Below are 22,392 nucleotides of genomic sequence, written 5' to 3' on the forward strand. Positions count from 1 at the left end.
TTTTTTTTTAATTGAATAATACTCATGTTAAGCAATAAAGCAGCATGGAAAAAGCAATGGATTCTGAGTCAAGAGGATATGATTACAAATCCTAATTCTGCCACCTGCTGGTTGTGTTACCTTGGACAAGTCACTTCCCTAGGTTTCAATATCCTCACCTGTAAAATTAGACTTTTGAATTAGATATCTGCAATCCCTTCTCACTCTAAATCTTATGACTTTTTACAAGCAAATCACACGAATAAATTTTTAAGCACAAGGCTATAATGACACCACCAAAAATGAACATGTCCTAGTGCCTGCTGGTGGTCACTGATTGAAAACATATGGGAGAATCATGGTACCTGGGCAGGTATGATAAGTAACTAACCCCTCCTACACAGATCAATGTGTGATTGGTCACCACAGCTTTCCTCCCAGCAAATTAATGGAAAAGGAGAATCTGTTCAGAGGAACGGCATTGAGTTAGGGTGTAGGTCACTGTAAGAAACGGGGAAGCAGTTTTGTTTCCACAGAGTTGAAAGTATTCCCAACCCTCCCTCCCCCACCCCTCCCCCCTCCACTGCTTTAGCAGAATGTAAGTCAGGCGACTGATTAGAACCAGTTCTAATCAGAGCTCTGATCTACCAGAGACCTGGCCTCTGGTCTGTCGGGTGAAAGGTTAGAGGCTTGTACACATGCTTAAAGGAGTCATTTGAGGAGGGCATGACGTAGGCAGTCAGGGGGTTGTATCTGGCCAATGAAGAGCCTGGCGGGAGATTCGAAGTGGGGGTCAATAAAAGGACTGGCGTCAGTCAGAATCCTTTGTACTCTCCTGTACTCTGTCCAGGGGACATACCCATTTATTCAGACTGAATAAATGTAAAATATAATTAAAACATTCCTGGCTTCCCAACGAGTATTGTTTATTCCTAGACAATGTAAGCATATTTCTAACAGTCACCTTTTTGTGTGAATAGATAGTTTATTAAATTTTTTAGGTTTCAAGAAAATAAGAAATGTTACCTTTATCAAAAGCATTATCAAAAATTTCCCCTGGATCTTTTGCCAATCAGTGGACCAGCCGAAATACTGGTCTAGCGAGAGAGCATTAAATTAAGAATCAGGAAACTTGGTGTTAATCTATACTACTCCACTAAAAAGCTGTGTGAATTCAGGTAAATCACTTAACCTCTCTGTGCTTCAGTTTCCACATGTATTTTCAAGATATGATAAAACTTTCCATGGCTCTACAATAGGACTACTGTGAAGAATTAATGAGACTCAATATGAAAGCATTTTGCTAAATTAGAAAGCATTCAATACAAAGATACTAGACCTCTGATTTCATTAATATAAGGAACTCCTGGCCAAGAAAACTCCCTCTAGGAGTGTGTAGGTCAGCACCATCTCTGCAACCTAAAGTCTGAGAGTTTTCTAGAGCAGTGTTAAGTGACTTGCCCCAGGGCATACGGTGAGTACATGGCAGAGGCTAGGGTTGAGCCCGCATCCTCTAGGCTTTACTAAGAGCTCCTTCTCCAGCATATGTCATAATTACTAAAGCGGGGGCTACTACCTACATATGAACCATATTAGATTCTTCCCTTTCCTTCGTCTATCAGATTTAGTCATTAAATCCTGTCATTTTTTTTCTTCAAAATATTGCTCATACTAATCCCTTCTTCTCCATTTCCACTGTCTCCACCTTTATAATTGTATTGCAGCACCTAAGCTCTACTATTAGAGAAATGTATACCCTGAAGCCCTGCTCTCCTGATTGATGGCTCCTTCCCAGGGACTGCCGTTTTTAGGAAGAAACCCCACCATAATTGATCTGACTCGTAACTGGACTCAGCTGTCCACCAGCCACGCCATGCTTTCCATCTCCACCATAGGTGCTGTCTTCTCCCATTAGAATTTTAAGGAGCCTTGTCTGGGCATGCTCAGATCACCTAACATGGAGGCACCTTAAAGAGAGCATGCTCATATTGCCAGTTATGGAGGTCCTCTTCATTCCCTACTGAGTAGGTGGGGGTGACCTTCCTGGAGCGGCTATGAAGCAGAAAGAGTTCATCTTTAAAACTGGCCAGACTGAGACAGTCACTCTCTTTCTCGTTCATATTCTTTCCTCCTTGCTTGCTGCATGCTTATGATCTAAGGTGCCTATCCACATCAATCTCTGTACTCATTGCCTAGCCATGAGGAACTCAACAGGCTTTTCTCCTTTGTAATAAACAGTATCTGTGACAAAATTAGCATAGGGATTTTCTGATCTGTTCCCCTCAAATGTCACAGCTAAAGTTTATATATATTCACACCAGGTAACATCTGGCCTTACCTTTACGAGGTCATCCCCTGGCACTGCAACTATTCCCCTTAGATTATGTGTCAGTCTCATCACTCTGTCTGGCTCAGGGGTCTTTCAATGTCCCTGGTACATCTTGCCCATCCAACCCAAATGTGTTCTTCTGGGGAACATGGTTCATGTCCTATGACATGTTCGTGCCTATTGTATTTGTCTACCACAGGGAATAGGGCCTCAGCCTTACTCATTGATAAAGTGGGATTCCTTTATGTAATTGTGACATTCAGTCTCTCTGTAGGAATGCTGCCTTTGATTAGAAGGAGTCCTACCTGTTTAAGCAATTCCTCATCCTCAAGAGGGTGGACAAATTTGAAATTCCCAATTATATTTCCATGGTCAAAATTCCCAGGCCTGACTAGAAAAATTTCCTGAGGCATCTCACCTGCTTAATATCCATGACCTTAATTATACATTCTTCCAATCCTTTCATTTTTCTGCCTAATATCCTGATGTCCATCTTAAGGTCTGGTTCAACTCCTAATATTCAGAAACCTCTATCTTTTTCAATTGCAAAAGCAAGATCATACTCCCCACTCCCCCAATTACCTTAGCTTTCACCTTTTCTAGAGATTGTTCCAAACATACTCATGTTAATACATAAATATTAATGTAATTGATAAATGTAGAGCATTACAGCAATAATGGTCTATTGGATTAATACAACATTTGGAAGCAATACAATGGCACAACAAAAGATGAATTCAAATCATGAAAACAGTACCCAAGATTTTTTCATGTATCGTGGGATGGCGATTAATTATACATACAGTAGCATTCAGATTTTAAAAGAAATGCGCCATATCAGTAAATTTAGCAATTGAATAACAGTATTTTCATGAAGCCAAGGCAATTTGGATAAGCTTGTTTCATAGCCAAAAAAAAAACCCTCCAATTAAACAAACAAAATATTACATAATAAAGCAATTCTAGGATTCAAATTGGGGGTCACAAAATGTCAGGACTGAAGCAACTAAACAACAAGAAAAAGGATTCAAGTAGTAATAAACAAAATTATCTTAAACTAAAGAAAATATGCTTCCTATGAACAAAATTTTTTTAAAATGCAAGCAAAATGTGCTTTCCAGAATGGGAAGACAAAATTCCCTAGTGAGACAGAACTGACAACAGCAAACAAACAACACACACACACACACACACACACACACACACACACACAACTTGAAGACAAAGTTTCCCAATTACTCAGCCTGCTTGCAAGAGGCAACACCCATTCAGGTGCAAAGGACTAGGTGAGCAAAGAGGTGACCTCAGGATTCCTTAGCTCACACATACCAACAAATCAATCTAGGGGAAAAAACATCTTGCCTTCAAGTTGTTCACAAAACTGTTCACAAAACTGCTAGCATATAATCAAGCTGTTGGTAGAAAATAATTCCTATTTAAACTCATTTTGGCCAGAAAAGTATAAACAAATCTAAAATAATGGACCTTATAGAGGTGAAGGCTGAAGCTTTCAGTGGCCGTTCAATAAAAGCCTGGGGCAATTTGGGTTACAGGGTTTACTTAGTAGTCTAATCCCTTCCCCTACCCCGAGACTAACGTGGTTTGGGTAGCTGTGATTAGTCCCCCACCAGTTATCAGTTAAGGGAATAAGTTTGTATATTTGTTATTACCTTTTGAAGTAAATGTAAAAGCTAATTTGACTGCTAGTGGCAAAATGTAACTGGAGCTCAGGAGACTACCCCTGACTTTGGAGGAATAACTTCAGTGAGGGACAGAGCCCTGTACCAAGAGCCTAGATATCCCCAAGCCCCTTAAGGGTAACCCTGGGGGAAAGTTGATCCCTTCTTTCCTTGCCTCCACCTACCTAAATGCAAATCATCCATCCTTTCAGTCCTATGTGAATCTTCTTGAACCCACTTGGGGTTTTCTTGGCAAAGATACTGGAATGGTTTGTCATTTCCTTCTTCAGCTCATTTTTACAGATGAAACCGAGGCAAACAGGATTAAGGGACTTGCCCAGGGTCAAGAAATAGCTGGATTTGAACTCAGGTCTTCCTGACTCCAGGTCCAGTGCTCTATCCACTGTGCCACTCAGCTGCCCAAAATACTGGCCTGGTTTGTCATTTCCTTCTCCACCTCATTTTACAGATGAGGAAACTGAGGCAAGCAGGGTTAAGTGACTTGTCCAGGGTCACACAGCTAGGACATTTCTGAGACCAGATTTGAACTCAGGAAGGTAAGTCTTCCTGACTTCAGGTGGGTGATCTAGGTGCTAGGGATTCTTTTAGTTTCCTTTTGTGTGGTTTGAGTACAATGCTATAAAGGCTATTTTCATGATCATGCAAGTGAGCAGATCTCAGCAGTATCAATAAGCACTTAATAAATGAACTATTTATTTCTCGACCTATCAGGCTCTTCTTCTAGTGCTTAGCACAGTGCCTGGCCTTTGGTAGGTGTTTAATAAGTGTTTATTGATTGATTGATTCCAATCTTCTCAACATACTATTTCTCAACTGATCTTTTTTAAAACACCTTTGTTATGGACACCCCCCCCCCAACTTCAAAGGACTCCCTATTTCCTATTGTAACAAATCAATACTCCTGTTCAACTATGCAGCCTTATTCTAATTCTCTGATCTTACCTTCAGCTACTCACCAACATACACCCTCTGTCCTAGTCTGGTTGTCCCTCAAACATCTCTCTTCTTTTCTTGCCTCCATCTAGCTAAATGTAAAATCATCCTTCAATTTCAGCTCAAATTCCACCTTTTCCATAATATTTTTCCTAACAAGAGAATATATTTTGAGTGGTAAGTGGCCTCAGAGTTCACATAATCCAATCCCTTCATTTTATAGATGAAGAATATGAGACGCCAGAAGCAAAATGACTTGTCTAATGTCACATTGGTTCTCAAATATTGTGAGGCTAGGATTTGAACCACGGCGCTGACACCAATCCAGTATGCTTTCCACTGGGCCGTGATACTCCCAGCAAGTTAGAATGCTGCCACAGAAAAGTCCTGCAAGGTTATCTAATTCAATCTCCCATTAGTGCAAGGAATCCCATGGACAATATCTCTGACTGGTATTCAAACCAGTTTCTGCTTGAGTACTTCTAGAGCCCAACATTTCACTACTCACTAACAAAACAATGCATTCCATTACTGAGGCAGTGTGGTGTGAGGGAATGAGCTTGGCATAAGGAAATACGGATTAGAATCCTAGTTCGGGTAATTATTATATATTTAACCTTCTGGGTTAAGTTTCTTCATCTAAATTAGACGTAATAATAATTGTTTTAACCACATCACTGGGTCATGAGGAAATAATTTTGTAAACTTTAAAGTCTTATATAAATGTGCTACAAATAACTTACGGGCAAATCAAACTGTTATCTGCCTCCTTATAATTTCCATTCAATGGCCCTAATTCTGGCTCCTGGAGAAATACAGAACAAGCTCACTATGCCTCCCAGGCAGGAACCCTTGAAATTGCAGATACATGCGTCCTCTTCATCCTCTTTCCTTCTTCAGGCTAAACATCTTCAGCTTCGTCAGACATTCATCACGTGATATAGTTTCTAATCCCCTTACTATTCTGGTTGTTTTCCTATGGACATGTTTTTTCCAGTCTATCAATCTCTTTCTTAAAATGTGAAACCACTAACTGAATATAGTACTCTAAATATTATCTCACCAGTGAAGAATATCCTAAGACCATTACTGCTTTTACTAGTTTTATAGCTGAGGCAAAGGACCTGGAAGATGCAGGAATGAGTTCAAACCTCGCTCTACCTTAATTTTCCCATCTTCAAAATGGGACAGCTAGGTGGCTCAGTGAAAATGGGGCAGCTGGGGCGGCTAGGTGGCGAAGTGAGTAGAGCACCGACCCTGGAGTCAGGAGGACCTGAGTTCAAATCCGAACTCAGACACTTGACACATGTACTAGCTGTGTGATCTTGGGCAAGTCACTTAACCCCAATTGCCCTGCCCAAAACAAACAAAAGAAAGAAAATGTGGCAACTAGGTGGCATCCTTGTACTAAAGGTAGGAAGACTCATTTTCATGAGTTCAAATCTGGCCTCACACACTTACTAGCTGTGTGACCTGGACAAGTCATTTAATCCTGTTTGCCTAGTTTCTTCATCTGTAAAATGAGCTGGAAAAAGAAATGGCAAACCACTCCAGTATCTTGGGGTCATGAAAAATTGGGCATAACTGAGCAACCCAAAATGGAGATACTAATGTCACTTACCTCACAGGGTTGTTGTCAGGATTAAATGAGGTAAATGTAAATCACTTTGCAAATCTTAATATTATTTCTTCAGTAATTAATCTTCCTAGAGCATATTTTGACTGTATTACACAGTTTTGCACTGAAATGTATATTGTCTTGTATAATTAGAATTCCTTCTACTAACTACAGCCTGAGAAGTCTTTACTTGAATACTTCTGTGCACAGGAAGCTCAGTCAGTGTTTGACAAAATAGCTCATTTCATTAATAAGAGCAAGAAATATTGGAAGGAGCGCTGTATTGGAAAGAGTCAGAAAACCCGAGGTTAGGTCCTGTTTCTGTTCTTGTGTGCACTTGTGTGACATCAGACAAGTCTCTGAACCTCAGTTTTCTCACCTGCGAAGTGGGAATAAGAAATGTTTGCTCTACTCAGGTCTTGTGTCCAGGAGAGCGTTTTGTAAGATACAAAGTACTGAATTTACATCACAGAGGAGTTATCTTAATTATCAAAATCTGTTTTCTTTGGGGCTGTAAATCCCTTGGGGCTAAGAAGCCTCTTGGTTTCCTTTCCTGTGGTTTGAATACAATGCTATAACGGATGTTTTTATGATCGTGCAAGAGAGCAGATCTCAGCAGTATCAAGGAGCAGATAGGCTGGGCCCAATCAACTTCTGCTTGGCATTAAATTTGCTTCTGATGGGTATTAAATTGCTTCTGATGGACAGGCCTAGCCAAAGTTGTAATTGTTAAACACAACTGCAACAATTGGACCATTTTGTCTCTACAATGGAGCAGCCATTCACTAAATGGTACTCTGGTGGCTTGACAGGGTTAATGTATCTCATTTATAAACAAGGAAAATGAACTATCATTATCTGGCTTATTAAGTGGGTTTAAAATATATGGAACTTACAGCAGGACATTTCTTAGGGGAAGTATTTCTGAATAAGGATGAATTTTCTTACTAATCCAAATAAACAATTTTAAATTAAACATTTTCGTCCTTAAAAATCATCATGTGTCCATGGAACACCCAAACCAGTTCAAAAGAAAGCTTAGATGGTCCCGAGAAGGTAGCCAAAAGCTGACTTTTTTTTTGAGAGTGTTGATAACAAAATACTCAGTTCTCCCCCCTACTATGTTTAAAAATATTGGATGCCACATATCCAGGGGTTGGGGAACTGTCTGGAGATGATCTTTTCTCAATGAGTGCTCTCTGCTTCCTGGTCTCTCATGGGAGTTACTCCATCTGTGCTGGGCCCCAGAAGGAGGAGGTGGCTTGTTTTTGTGCAGCCTGAAAGTGACAAACAAACCTCCATATTATTGTTCCCACAATTACTGAATAGTGACAGGTTAGCAAACTTTCCCTGGGTTAAGGAAAGAAAATTCTTGGGCCCCGGGGGTTGATCTAGGAGTAAGGGAAGATAAGCAGGTAAAGAGGCATTAACAGAAGTCTAGGAATAGTGCTCCTCACCCTCTGCCTCAATTTTTTTTTAAAAGAACTGGGTGAGCAAAATGTTGATTTTAGGCCAGATTTCTTTATAGGTGCTCACAGAATGTGGTTTGGTTAATGAACTGAAATTCATTAAACTTAGGAAGAACTTTCTCTTCCAATGTTTTTGATGTGAGATCTGGAAGGGAGCCTCAGAAATCACTGAGTCTAACTGTCAAAGGGTGACTGAATTCTCTGATTCAATTCAGAAGAACTGGTCTAAATACAGTCCTGTATACCTATTGTTTATGGGGCCAACCTTCCCTGTGAAAAGGGTCTGTGGCTGTGACCAAGCACAGTTAGATCTAGTTACATCTTCACGGGTCAGTAGTAGCTCAGGAAAACCATTTGGGCTGCAGATTAAAATGAACCTATCGACAAAGTGAAAAAAGATCGTGTAGTGTACTAGATAAATACTGGCTGTGTGACCTTGGACAAGTCATTTAACTTCTCAGTGTCCCAGGCAACTCTCTAAGATCTATTGGTGAAAGGGACTTTCACACTTGGAAGTTCCCTAGACGGATGAAATTGAAGATCTGAGCAAAAAAAGGACAAATATAAACAGTTAAGAAATTTAGAGGTGTCCCATCTGAAGGAGAAAATAAATCAGGGTGCATCTAAACTGAAGTAGAGACTTAATGAAACAAAATTGAACATTAGGCCTAAAAGTATTTCCTTCTCTTTTCCCACCCCCTTTTTATGGTTCCCAGGAGATAGATAGGGGTGGGGAATCTTTGTGGATGGTCCTTACATTCTCTTAGTCTGGTAATATGGGGGAAGAAAGAAAGAATGGAAAATGAACGGAGGGTAGGTGGGTGTGGATGTGAACTGAACGTAATTTTTGGGAACATGTTAATTTTGAAAACTATTTTATCTTCAAAGCTTCTCAAGAACTGTTCGGCTTTAGGGTGAAGGCATTAAAATGTGCTTCCCCATGTTCTTTTAGTGTCACATCTGGACACTAATTTCGGGAAATTCTATTTTCTTAATTGAAATCTACCCTAACCACTCCCATTAGGGACCAGCAGTTCAAAGCACTTTTCTTCACAATCACACAAGAGAGTGACACCCTATTTTCCTAAAGATCATTGGACATATTTTTGAAAAAACATGTATTGACAGTCTTAGAAAAAAAAAGACATTTAGCCAGATCTCTGCTGCCTTGCATGTCTACTATTGCTGATGCCATTGGAAAGAAAATAGTGTCTTTCTTCCTTAAGGTACTTTTTAGTCTTGGTTTATTTCCCATCTGAAATCACAACACTATATTTGTGACATCACTGGAGTTTCTGTGGAAATGTTTAAGTCACAGAGGATTATGACCTCAAGTGGGGAATTTACAAGAGGAACAGTTGAACTCTTGGGAAAACAAATATGTTTGCAAAAAAAATGTACAGTATATGGAAAAATCAGGAAAAATATGTATTCTATTTATCTTCAAGATATCTCCCCAAGTTTCCTCCTGGAAGTGCAACTGTTTGTAAGAGCTTTTTGATATGAACATAGTCATTTCTCTATTTGTTTTATTTATTGTGAGCACCTTTATGGAAAGCAAAAGGCCAAGAGGTAAGGAAGTTGTCACTGCAGATGTTACTTTCAGCTCCCCGCTTATTAGGAGAGAGAGGCAGGGATGGTCCTAGAATTTTGCCTCAGGAAAATGGTCATATTATTCCTGTCTTAAAAAAAATTCTAAGAGGGGGCCCTATTTAACAAATCTCCTTACATAATAGTGACTGGATCTTAGTGGAGAAGCTTAAAACATTAAAAAATATTATTTTCATGTTATTTTTACTGTTAAATCAACAGAATGCCAAACTAGAGATGGAGAAGACCCATTAAAGCCATCTAGCCTTTCTCCCTGCTGGGGCAGCATTGTTCCCTAAATCTACTTTCCAATTCTCTGCCTAGCCTAGTTTGATGTAGCATAGACTTAGCTTAACTACAGCATACAGGGGAAAAGGAAGTGGGGTTTAATTTGGGATGGGAGGTATTGGGGCTCGGAGGGGGCGTCGGCTGCTGCATAAGTGTATTGGGAAGTGGGGTGGGGGGAGATAGAAAACCCAACGTATTAACTGTGTAAAATCACGTCCCCGAGGGGGGGAGGCTCTGCCTCGTCCATGAAAAGCGAACAACACAAGAAGGCATCGCCAGAATTAAAAGTCTTTAATGAGAGTCGAATGAAACTCGGATTTGGAGGGAGAGGGAAGGGGGAAAGAGACCTGGAACCCAGGGGCGGCAGGAAAAGCACCTGTGCGTCCTACCCCTCCCCCGACTCTTTCCCTTCTCCGTCCCCCCCCACCCCCGCCCCCAGTTCGCCCCCGCCCCCCAAAGCCGGTGCAGCAGCGGGTCCAGCACGCGCCCCACTAGTTCCCTTGCGCAGCCTGCCAGCCTTGGTCCGGAGGGAGGGCGCGGGGGGGGGGGGCGGCAGCGGGAGGGGGGGGATGTAAAGGTCGTGCGGCTGTGGGTGATTTAGTAGCAGGGTCTGTAGTACAGGCTGTCCCCAGCAGCGGAGTCAGCGCGCCCCACGTGACGGCTCCGTCTTCAGGCTTTGGCTCTTCGGTGAGCTCCACAAACAGACGCACATACACACACGCACACACACATACACACACTCTCTCTCTCTCTGCTCTCCATCCAGTCTCTCATTTCTCTCCTTTCCTTATCTCTTCCCCTCCTCTCTCTCCCTCTGAATACACACACGCACGCACACACATACACACAAATACACACACACACACACACACACACACACACAGAGACACACACACACAGAGACACATATCCACCCGTACCGGCAGCAGCGGCGGCAGCAGCAGCCCGGCAGCAGAAGTCAGGGCAAACCTCTAGGTTCAGTCTTTAGTAACGGCAGCATCAGTAAAAATTCCAGGAAGGGTGAAGAGTTGAGAGGTTCCTTTTGCATTTCTTTTCTTTTCCTTTTTGGAGATATTTTTTTTTTGTTGTGTTGTTTTTTTTCCTCCCCATTTTGTTTGCATCCAGAGGATGGCAGGCTGCGGGCTATCGGAAGATGCCTTCTTCTCCTCTTTCTTTTACAACTACAGCTCCTCCTGGGAAACCTCCTACAACCAGGTAAGAGCCCCGTGGCTTGATGCTGTTTCTTATCTCTCTCCCGCACCCCCCTCCATCCCGGTCCCCTCCTCTCCTCCCTGTCGCGAACCCACTTAGCACTCCACAGGGATGCAAAAGGCTGGAGAGGGAAGTGGGGGGTGGCGGCGGCGAAGTGGGTTGCTCAGTCTGTGTATGTCTTTCTGCAAAACGGAACGTCGTGGAAAGGGGGATAAGAACGATAGCTTTCCAATCGCGATGGGTCTTTCTCGCCCCTCCCTCCCCCGCCCTCCCCAATCTTCTATCAATTTCACAACCTCTTCTCCCTTTCTTTAGTACCCCCCCCCGCGGCCCCTCCCCCCCCCGCAGCGATATCCGAAGGATGGAGCTGGTGCGTTACCCCGAACAACTCTAGGCACAACAAGGCAACTCAAGCGAAACCTCTTAAGTCTCCTTCGGTGCTTTTTGCCCGTTCTTTCTTGCAGCCTGGTTGCCTGTTAGTTGGGTCCTGGGGGTGGATGGGTGGGATCCAAGCCCCAAGCTGTTTGTTGGCAGTGGAACCTTCCCCCCTTTCCCTGTCCCATTCCCCCTCCCCTCCCGCCCCCAGCCCGTTTCTTCCCCTAAAATGGCTGCATATGCAAGTAAAGCATCCCTGACCCGGTCTGGGTGGGAGTAGTTGAGGCTTCTCCCTACGCCCCCGCACCTATCCCCCTCCCACCCCCACTTAACTTTGATGACTGTGCAATGCAGTCTGGCTGCATCCCTTCCCCGGGAGCTGCTCTGTACCTCTAGGTGTACATGTCAGTCTGCCTTGGGGGGTGCCGGGGGAGGGCAGAGTCGTCGAAGTGAGAGGGGATACCGAGGAAAACAAAAGGGGGGGGGAGCAGGCAGATGGGGTGTCCAAACCGGGTGGGTACCTGGAGGAGAGAGCAGGGTGGATCGTGTCTCCTGGTGTAAAAGCTATTCTGGGAGCCTAGGAGAGAGCCCGAGCGGGGGGTGGAAAAAAGCCTTTTAATTAAGTAACTGTTGTAGTCTGCTGCCCCCACTGCTTGTTTGGTGAAAGTCTCCAGGCATCTGTCATCTGTAAACTACACGGTGAAGTAGAGAGGGAGGGACGAGGTAGGGACCGGGAGGGAGGTAGAGGAAGTGTGAGAGTGTGTGTGTGTGTGTGTGTGTGTGTGTGTGTGTGTGTGTGTGTGTGTGTGTGAGTGATGGAGGGAGGAGGGCTGGCGAAGGGAAAAGTTAAAGCCTTAGGAAAAAAAAATTAAGGAAGGATGCTGCGTTCAACTTGCTAGGCAGCAACGTGCCGCCTGCTGGAGCGGCCTCCAGCGCGTGGGATTCCCAGGTCAGGTGTCCGCGTGCCTGTCAGGCGGAGCGCGCACGGGCAGAGGGTGTGTGTGTGTGTGTGTGTGTGTGTGTGTGGTGTGTCGGTGTGCGCGCGTGCGTGTGTCCGTGCGCGCGCGCGTGCGTGTGTATGTGTGGCCATAGGGGGCCTGGGGGGGACACTACGAGGAGGAGAGCTCACCACCCTTGCCCAGTCGCCCGCGGGGCTGGCTTTCCCCCTCGCGCGCTCGCCTCGCGCGCTCTGCCTCCCCTGTTAGTGGGCAGCGTGCTCTGCTGAGCTCATGGAAAAACGTGCAGTCAGTCTTCTTTATCCCAGCGCCCCCCCCCCCGCCCCCATCTCTCCTTCCACCCCCAGCACACCAGTTTCCAGGAAACTGAAATCCCCAAACTAGCAGTTGCCAGTTTAAGGTTTCACCTCTATAGCGAGGGATCAAGAAACCACACACTGCCACGGGAGTTAATAATACATAAAGCCGGCCGGGGGAGCCTTGGAGAATTCTTCTTGCAGTAGAAGCAACTAGCAGGCGGAGAGAGCCCCAGACAGGCAGCAGTGCCAATGCCAATGCCAATGCCGCCGCGGCTGCCGCCGCCGTTGCTGCCCGTGAGGGAGGAGGGAGTCTGAACAGCGTCTTCTTTTTATTCCTTGGGGAAGGGTTGGGGGAAGTTTTGGAGCTCCGACCCATGTGTGCCTTTAAACAGCCCAATAAATATTGAACTTTGGTGTCTGGGTTTTGAAGCATACAACCAAGCGAGTGGAGGGAGGCAGAGAGGCAAATCTATTAGTAGAAACTTGGAAGGCACTTGATGTCTGGCAGAAGCCTCGATGTTGGCTTGGCCGACCCTGTAGTTGTGCGGGATGGAGAGGCTGGGAAAGAAAAAAGATGCGTGCGCTTTGTGGGGTGGGGGTGGGTAATAGAAAAAGCTCCCTAGAGTGCACAGGATCGAAGGGGGCTAGCAGAAGGGAGGCTGTGGGTTGCCACTCGGTTTTGCTTATTGGCAGCAGAACTGTGTCTCCGCGCCCCCCACTCCCCCCTTCGTTTTCTTAACTTCCCCTATCCTGCTCCAAATACAAAAACAATTAAAAGATTTGCAAAGCCTGCCGTTCCGAGTGTGTGCAGTGTGTGTCGTCTGTGGGTCTTTCTTGGGCTGGTTTGCTATAGACCTAACGTGAGTCAGAACTAGCCTTGCACGCCGTTAGGACATTCTCCTATTGAAAACCATGGACTGTCAAAATCAGAAATCGTGATTCCTCAGCAGCGCCACGCGCCCAACTAGTCAAAGAACCAGATGCATTATGATAAGTTTACAGTGTGTTGCCTGTGGCCTGCACCTGGTGGCCCTGGGTACTCCTGCCTTAGAAAAGGCAGGGAGTGGAGAAAACATGTCAATGACACATGAGATGGCACAGAATTACAATTATATAAGGTTCTATATATGTTTGAAAAAATTGAGATGTAAAGAAATGAGCTATTTGAAAGATTTTAGGAAGGGCTGTTGCCTGATTCTGAAAGACTAGCAATCACGTGAAACCTCCTTAGAAACCAAAGGAAATGGGTAGGATGAAAGGGGGGGGATATGAAAGAGAAATGGTGGAGAAGGGGAAGGAGAAAGAGAAGAAAAGGAAGATTTTTTTAAGAGATAGAAACATTAAAAACAGGTCTAAACCAGTTCCATTTTTATAAAGTTAGTTTAACAAGATTTAGGGGAAAATCACCCCCACCCTAAACAAACATTTTTTTTGTTTTGGAAAATGTTCATGATGAAAAGCAGATAGAATTAGTGAAAGGCCTGCAGGTGTTACCTTTTGGGTCTGGTTAGCTCACCGTAATATTGGAAGATATATGTTATTGCTACTGCAGTTTAATTGTATGGTGGGAAAAGGAAGATTATTTGAAATATTGATTTAAAAAATGGGATTGTGTGATTTTAAGATAAAATACAGAAACAAATGAGATACCTGCATCATTAGGGAGAAGACATTGACATATTGGAGAATCTCTGTAGGGTAATGCAAAAAGGTAAACCTACTAAGCTTTTTTTTTTTTTTGGTAGGTGCTAACCATAGCAAGATCAGAATGTTCAGCACTAAAAAATAGATGCTTGTGTGTATGTGTTTGTATGTGTGTGTGTGCATATGTCTATATATTTTATAATTTATTGATCTCTAGTTTGCATTTTCAGTCTTATTCATCCTCATTGGACTATGAGAAACGTAATTTTAACTGCTTGGATGCAGTAAAAAATATAAAGTTATATGAAATTCTATTTTAAAGCTTTGTCAGAGCTATTACAGGTAGAGTTGGCCTAAATTTAAAAGAGCAAGACTTATTTCATGATTTTACCTGAATTGCTGCCAAAAAAGCTTACAAATCTTCAGTTTGTCACTAAAAAAAGCAATGCTCTTCAAATATAATTTGTTTACTCTACTTCAATTAAAAAAAACCCCACAACTTTGTAGTGTATTTAAGTGCTTATGAAGGGAAAGGATGACTGTACTAAAAAAAAAATCAAGCTTTTTATTTTCAGATCAATATGATGCTTTCTCCAGATCTAATGCCATGTAAAAGAAGCCTTTTCACAATATCAATAGCATCTTCACTAGGGCCCACTAAGACTCTCTCTTCCTGGCATCATAAGGCCTTTTGATTACTTTCATTCTCACAAAAAAGAAAACAAAACAAAACACCGTGTTTATAACACCTCTCAGTATAAATAAACAAGTGAAAGAGAATAAAAAGACTTTTCTGTACACAGATAACTTCCTTTCTTGATCATTTGAAATAACCAAGACACTTTATTATTACTCCCAAATAAACTGCTTTTAATTTAGCTCTTTCAGTTTTTAATATGAAAATTTAATATTCAGAACTCAGAGTGTAGGTTTCGTCTTTTGGGAAGACTCTAGGATGTGATATAAATAAATTGCATCTATTATAGAAGAAAGGTTAAGCTTGGCATTTTTACTCTATGCCTGGATGGACCACCTGCCAAGTATTTTGAAACCATTTCTCAAAGTATCTGCATGCCATAGTTTTGCAGAATAATTAGGGTAAGAAAAGTAATGTAGTAAGAAAAGGATGGATGATACTGATTTAGAATTTATTTCTTGAATTAGAATTACCACCCACCCTTACATACATAAAGAGTACTGGTAAAAGGTTTCTTAGTCTCAGCAGTGTAAGGCAGAGAGAGACCCTCCTCTGAATTACAGTTTCATACCTAGGGATGGCAGTACTGCAAGCTTCTTGTAAAGATGTTTTTCCCAGTCACCTTTTACATTGCACTTTCTAACTATCCTGCCGGTCTTTTGTGCTGTTGCTGTCCAATCTGGAGCTTCTATCAGGAAACTGACCTTCGAGTTGGTCAGGAGTACATCTTGAGTGCTGGTTGTTTTGGTCTGTGTAGTCAATAGATGTTGGTAGTTACTGTAGGTTCCCTTGTACAACCATCTGCTGTCAGAATTAACTTTAAGCAATCAGCCAATTAAATCAGGTTATGTATGATATCAATACAGCCAGTTACAAAGGGGAAATTAGAGCACCTTCATTTTGCACTATGCCAAGCAACTGGTTTGTTTTTCATCCTCCTCCGTCCACCCTTCCCCCTGCCCTACCCAACAACCAGATGTTTTGTCATCGAGTTTTGGAGAGCTCTTCCCCTACAGATTCAATTTGGGACCTTCCCCTGCGCCTCTGTCAAATTTCCCAAAGTAGAGATATAAAATGGCATCCTTGTAGGATGCCCACTATCTAGTCAGAGTAGGCAGTAGCTGTTTTGAATTGGGCCCTGGACCTTTGTGAGCTAGGTACCTGTGCCTCTTTGTACTCACTCTATCTTTTCAAGCAGGGTAGAAGTTTCAATGTAAAATCCTTAATGGATGTGGGTGAGTTGTTGAAAGCTTATGCTGACTGCCTGTTTTTCTTGGCTTGGCACGACTTCCATGAATATGGAATAGCCAAGGCAAAATCCAGCCCAGGGAGGAACATTCTTTTCCACCTAGTCCGAGTACTGTAAAGAATTCAATACATATTTTCCCCCTCCTTTCTGGGCACATCACAATTTATAAAGCTGTGACAATGTTTTGATTCATAGAGATGAGCCAGAACTTGGATTGTCCTGTCTTCAAAGTCTCTCTTCTGTACAGGACTCTGTGTTAAGATATGATCTCTTAAAATTTAAAAATATATGACTATAAATGATATGTTTATATTTTGAAAGCTTTTCCTTTTTTGCGTATTTATGTATTTTTAGGTAACTTTGTAGTTAATTTCACATAGTAGGTGCTTCAGGAATGCAATTTATGAACAGGTAGTTCATGTAGTTCATGAATTGGAGGAATTATCTGGGCTGAGAAAGAGCTAAATAAACTTTTGCATGCTACTGGTCAAGAAATTTTACAACCATCCCCAAATTGCTGATGCTATTCTAATGTTGAACCCATGGAGCTAGAAATGTGAAGAGAAAAATAGATTTTTAATATTTTGGTGCATGTGTATAATTTCTCTGATGTAGTCAGTCTCCCATTATGCTAGCTTACAAATATTGTTTTCCCTTGTAGAGCAATATCTACCTAGATTTTGAGAAGCAAAATACATTGTAGTAACTAACTGTGCTTACATAAGTAACTTGCTCAGATCAAGTACACATTTCTAAAAACAAATTTTGATGATGTAATTTATTTGTAGACATTGTAAAATGAATAAAATTCCCTCCTTTATTTGTAATCATGTCTGCCCATTTTTAATTTTTATTTTTTTAAGTAACTAGATGGGACTGAATTTGGAGTGAAAGAACCTAGGTTTATGTCCCAGCTCTATCACTTACTGTGTGTGTCACTGGGCCTTCACTTCTCTAGGCCTCAGTTTCTCTGTAAAAATATGGATTGGTGCTTTTGAAGATCCCTTTTAGCTCTCCCTCTATGTGATTTTGTGATCTTATTTTAGCTAAAGCACAGTTCAGCCATGCCACTCCATCACCCAAGGAGCCCTATTAGGGCTTTCTTCTCTGTATTGTAAAATTTAGATTCCTGTTCTGCATTCAAAGCCCTTTCCTGATCTGACTCTAGCCCACCATTGTAGGTTTATTGCATGATATTCTCCTTCATGCCCTTTGAGTTCAAACTCAACTGGCTTACATGTGGTTCCCAGCATGCAACTTTCCATTTCCTATCTCTGTGCCTTGGAATAGGCTGCCTCCTCATTGCCACCTCATAGAATCCTAAGCTTCCTTTCATAGCCAGCTCAGTGGGAGGGGTTCCCTGATTGCCCACCCTTGCTTTGTATATAGCTATATATGTTTTCTACCCCAAACAACTGGTTTGACTTCCAGTCTCTCCCTGTTCTTCGCCACCCCCCACTCCTTTAATGTAGGAACAGATTCCTTTAGGTGCTTAAGGAATGAGTGTTGAATGAATGAGTACCTTCTCCTTAAGATCACTTCCTGGGTACACTGGTTGTATCTTGTAGGTTTATTGTTGTTTATATATTATTTCCTCCATTAGAATGTGAGTTCCTTTATGCCAGAAGTCACATTTTTACCTTTCTCTGTATCCTCAATACTTAGCACAGGGGTGGGGAACCTTCAGCCTCAAGGCCACATGTGGCCCTCTAGGTCCTCAACTTCTCTTTGACTGAATCCAAACTTCACCGAACAAATCCCCTTAATAAAAAGGATTTGTTCTGTAAAACTTGGACTCAGCCACAAGGCTGCACCAAAGCACATAGTAAGTACTTAATAAATGCTTGTAGATTGATTATGAGCAAGGCTATGTCTACTGAATTGACGTAATAAATTCCTTTTTTCATTCTATTTGAACTGGCTGGTTTGTTAACTGAACCAATCAATTGTTTGACTGAGTTGACTGTTGAAGACAAAGGGAGTACGTTTGGTTGCTCCATCTGGACTTAGCCTCAGAGAACATTCTTTAGTTTTAGATTTACTCTGACAAATAGGTGTGATTTAAGTGGAGGAACAAATCCTCTGTTTAGCCAAAAATAACACAGATAATGGGGGAAAATGTCATTGATAAATACTTGCACAAAATTTGTTTTGCAGAATGAGTGGTTTAACATTGTAGACTAACATCACTGGGATGCTTACATAATTCTGGCATTGAGGAATATTGTGGACTAACCATGTTATGTTAGGCATTTACTCTAAGTAGATATGTTTCAGGGGAGATAATTTGGGCTGCAGTTTATCTATGCAGTAATGAGCCACATGGTAATAGTTTCAACTATATTAAATCACCAGGTAACATTTGTGTCCATGATGAACTAATACCTTTTGGTAGTTCCAACATTGTATCATGATCTTCAGAAATATAGCTGTATGAAGGCGGAAAAAAACATTAAATGTCAGTAGTTACAGCAAGGCTTTCTGGAAGAAGAGGGCAGAGAGTTCTTAGCTGGTTGCCGTTCATGTGGCCCTAGCGGAAATGTAAAAGTGCAGGGTTTGCATTGGAATGAGAATGGGGTCACCCACCCTTTGTACTCATCATCAAGGAAGCAGGACTTTCTTCCAGAGAGACCATAGGAAATCAATGAGCACACTTTGCCAGTGTGGAGATAAATGTGTACTGCAGAGGGCATTAAATAAAAGGGCAGCAGTAAAATGATTTACTACATAAGGCAGTGTGACTTTTGGGTCACTTCAAAGAATTCCCATTTTTGAGATAATAACTGTATTTAAATATTTCTTTTCTATGCTATCAAGAAATAGGGCAAGGGAATGCTATTGGGTGGTGTATACATATTGTTAACTTCAGGAATGTTATTCAAATAAAGCAGACTGTCTCCAAAAGGGGCCAATAGCATATTTAATGGTATTGAGGTTAGAATGGTTTATTGACCTAATTTCCCCCAAGTTTCTGGATTTCTTTGACAACTTGTTTTAAATTTTCCCGGAAGCAGGATAGAAACTTGCTATTAGGATAGGCTCACCATGACCAGAAGGTATCACTGAGGGGTACCAGCACAGGGGAAGCACATAGGAAAGAAGACCGCTGATGTAAAGGGAAAATGTAGAGGAAGCAGCCTAATGAATTGTGGAAAAGCAGGTGTGGGGCTTTAATGTGCTCTCTTTTTCAGCTTACACTTCTGTTTGCTTTGTGAGCAAATATTCCTGTAGATTTGAAATATAGTGCTGCAGATAATAGCTTAGGGGCAAAGGAAAAGTCTGGTTTGTATCTGGAAGAAGGCGAGAGAGTCATTTAATCACCTGCCTGTAAGAGTGTTGGAAATTGTGCTGGTTGTCTAACAACAAAACAAAAACATGCGGGGTTGGTTGGGGGGGGGAGAACTCTAAACAAACCCACATTTTGCTGTAGTTTATTATTTCCAGTAGCAGTTTAGTCCCTAGTGTTAACAATGAGTGATTATGATTCTAGAGTTTCGTTTACAGCATAAATTAGCATTTTGTTTTCTGTTACAGCTTTTGAATGAGGAATTATAATGTATAATTTGCTGAAAATAGATGTTATCATCTCTTAGGATGAGGACAACCACATAAACTTGAGCAAATGATAAAAATGAAATCAATTACATTCCGAATGGAAGTAGTTTACAAATCTCCAAATACAAAGTGGCGGTAGTAGCTGGTTATTGTAACAAATAATTAGGTTTTTTTTTTAAACAACATTTATTGAATTCCATTGACAATTCTGTAATTGTTCGCAGTTGGCTGTAGCCCTCCTTCTTCCAAAATGAAATGTGGCATAGAATGACTGCACTTTATAAATTGCTGTTTGCCTCATTATTCAGTGTAACTTGAACGCCTATTTGTTTGCATATGTAATCCTTTTAGGGCAATATGCTGAATGGTGTCCCAGTACCAGTCTTGGAGGGCTTCTTGACTAAACAACTATTCAAGGACTGGTGATCCCTCTACTAGATTTTTGGACTCCTACAAGAAGAGAGAGGAAAGGGGGACCAAGTGTTGTGGGTGCAGAAGGAGGAAACATTTTCAGTAATATATCATATCATCAGATAGAAGAATAATAAATGGCAGTTACTTTTCTGGTCCATTTGCTGAAAACAGTAGTTTGTACATGACATTGTACCATGCTATCATTTTTGGTACCATCTCTTTTGATGAGGAGGAAATTCTTGCTATGCTATTTTAAAAAATAGGATTTTAATGTGGAAAGTGAAGGAATTGCAGTTCCATTTTAAAGTTCCCAAGATATAAGACTGATTCCTGACAGGCTTGCTAAACCTTTACATTTATAAAACAAAAAATCATACAATATATGCTTAGGTTAAATTTTTTTTAAAAGGATAAAGAGAAAGGAAAAAGTGGTAATTCTCGGGTTTTAGGTTTTGTTTTTTTTTTTGCAACTGTTACATGCTAAATTTATCATTCATATTTGTTTATTTCTAAAAGATTAATCTATTTCTTTAAAGTTAATATGCAAAGGAATGTGTTCAGCATGATTTTATTTTTAGATACTGAGTTTTAAGACGAAACAAATCAGTGGTGCATTAGAAAACATACAAAAGTGTGTATAGTGACAGAAAGCCAAGTAGAACAGATGCCAAAACGCAGGGTGATTGATGTATGCTCTAAAGAACCACATGAAGGGAATGGGAAAAGATCTCTAGAAGCACAATTGCTGAGAGTTTACCGCCTAAATGTCTGTTTCAGTTCTGACCAACACCAACCCCTTATTATTGTATAGTATAGGTGTTTGTGTGACACGTATCTTTGGGTAGATGGCATTTTAATTAATGGTCATTAAAAGTTGTCCATTTTTCATACATATTTTATCTCTACTCAACATTGAGACTTTGAATGAGTAGGATATTGATGATAAAAGAGCATTCCCCCTTCTCTTGTCACACATTGTTGGCTTGGATTTAGATGGTTGCTTGACTAACTGGCCCAGAACTAGCAGAGAATGCTATTTATTTGGAGAAGACAGGAAAACTGTCAAAAGGTGGTCTAGTGTTGAAGGGGAGAATATTTTCAGTAATAATTGTCAATCAGGTAAATGTTTTAATGTTCCACTCTTCTCCCTCATCTGTGGCATATCCTGGTTACCAGGAGACTCCAGGGCTGTATTCAGAACTGTGGCAAGCAATTTGGGACCAGCTCCTCAAAACATCTCCTGAGCAAGTAGTAGGAATCATGCCTTCAAATAAGTTTGTAAATATGAAAATAATGCAAGAATGAACTAAGACAAATTCATTAGAACGAGATGAGAGAACTGGTAACCACAGCGATTTCTACTGATGAAGAAGTACATGTGTCTAATTTTCATACCCTCAAACTTCAGCACCCTGAGCTAAAATCCTAGGTGCACCACCTTGGTTATAGCTTTGGTTTTATTTATGATTCTGCCATTAACCAACTACGCAATGTGGAAACAGTCACTTAACCAGTTAAGGTCCCAATTTCCTCATCTATAAAATGAGATAGTTTGATTCAATGATCTTTAAGGCTTCTTCCAATTCTAAAAGCCTGTAGCTTTTTCATTCTGCAGCAGAGGTCAAGCTAACAAAATTGATGGTGTTCATGGATAAAATAGTTACCATACATTCCACCCAGTCCTTTATACAATTTGATTCTGTAGTCCCTTAAACACATGCTTTTAAAAAATAGATCTTTGGGTCTTTTAATCTTTTAAAGTATGATCTGTTCATGTCAAAATAAATTCTTAATTATCAAATAAAAAATAAAGTATTTTTATTTCAACAGATAGATTTTTTCATGATTAAAATGAGGTATTAAGGCTAGAGAGCGAAAATAACATGTAGTCAAGAAACATAAGCTGAATACACATGCTGCAGTGCTAATGGAATTGTTTACATTTTTCTTTATGCGGTGTCAAGGCTGAAAAAGGTTACATAGCTTTGATGACAGAGTCCTAAAAATTGTAAAAAGAAAACGGAATAATCTTTACATATTTATCAAAGGACTTTTATTTTAGGAAGTAGCACATCATTGCTAATT

At 41.3% G+C, this 22,392-nt stretch overlaps 1 protein-coding gene across 1 annotated transcript in view; it reads left to right on the top strand.

Annotated features, from left to right (window-relative positions):
• The first annotated feature begins 10,799 nt into the window (after window positions 1-10,799).
• The window catches only part of PPARGC1A (PPARG coactivator 1 alpha), a 784,344-nt gene continuing 772,751 nt past the window's right edge, over window positions 10,800-22,392 (top strand). Inside the window, exon 1 of the mRNA XM_036762810.1 lies at window positions 10,800-11,121. Coding sequence (XP_036618705.1) covers window positions 11,035-11,121 — 87 coding nt within the window. The 5' untranslated portion in view covers window positions 10,800-11,034. The remainder of the gene's footprint in view (window positions 11,122-22,392) is intronic.

This window comes from Trichosurus vulpecula, chromosome 6, assembly GCF_011100635.1.
Source record: "Trichosurus vulpecula isolate mTriVul1 chromosome 6, mTriVul1.pri, whole genome shotgun sequence".
NCBI classification, from domain to species: domain Eukaryota; kingdom Metazoa; phylum Chordata; class Mammalia; order Diprotodontia; family Phalangeridae; genus Trichosurus; species Trichosurus vulpecula.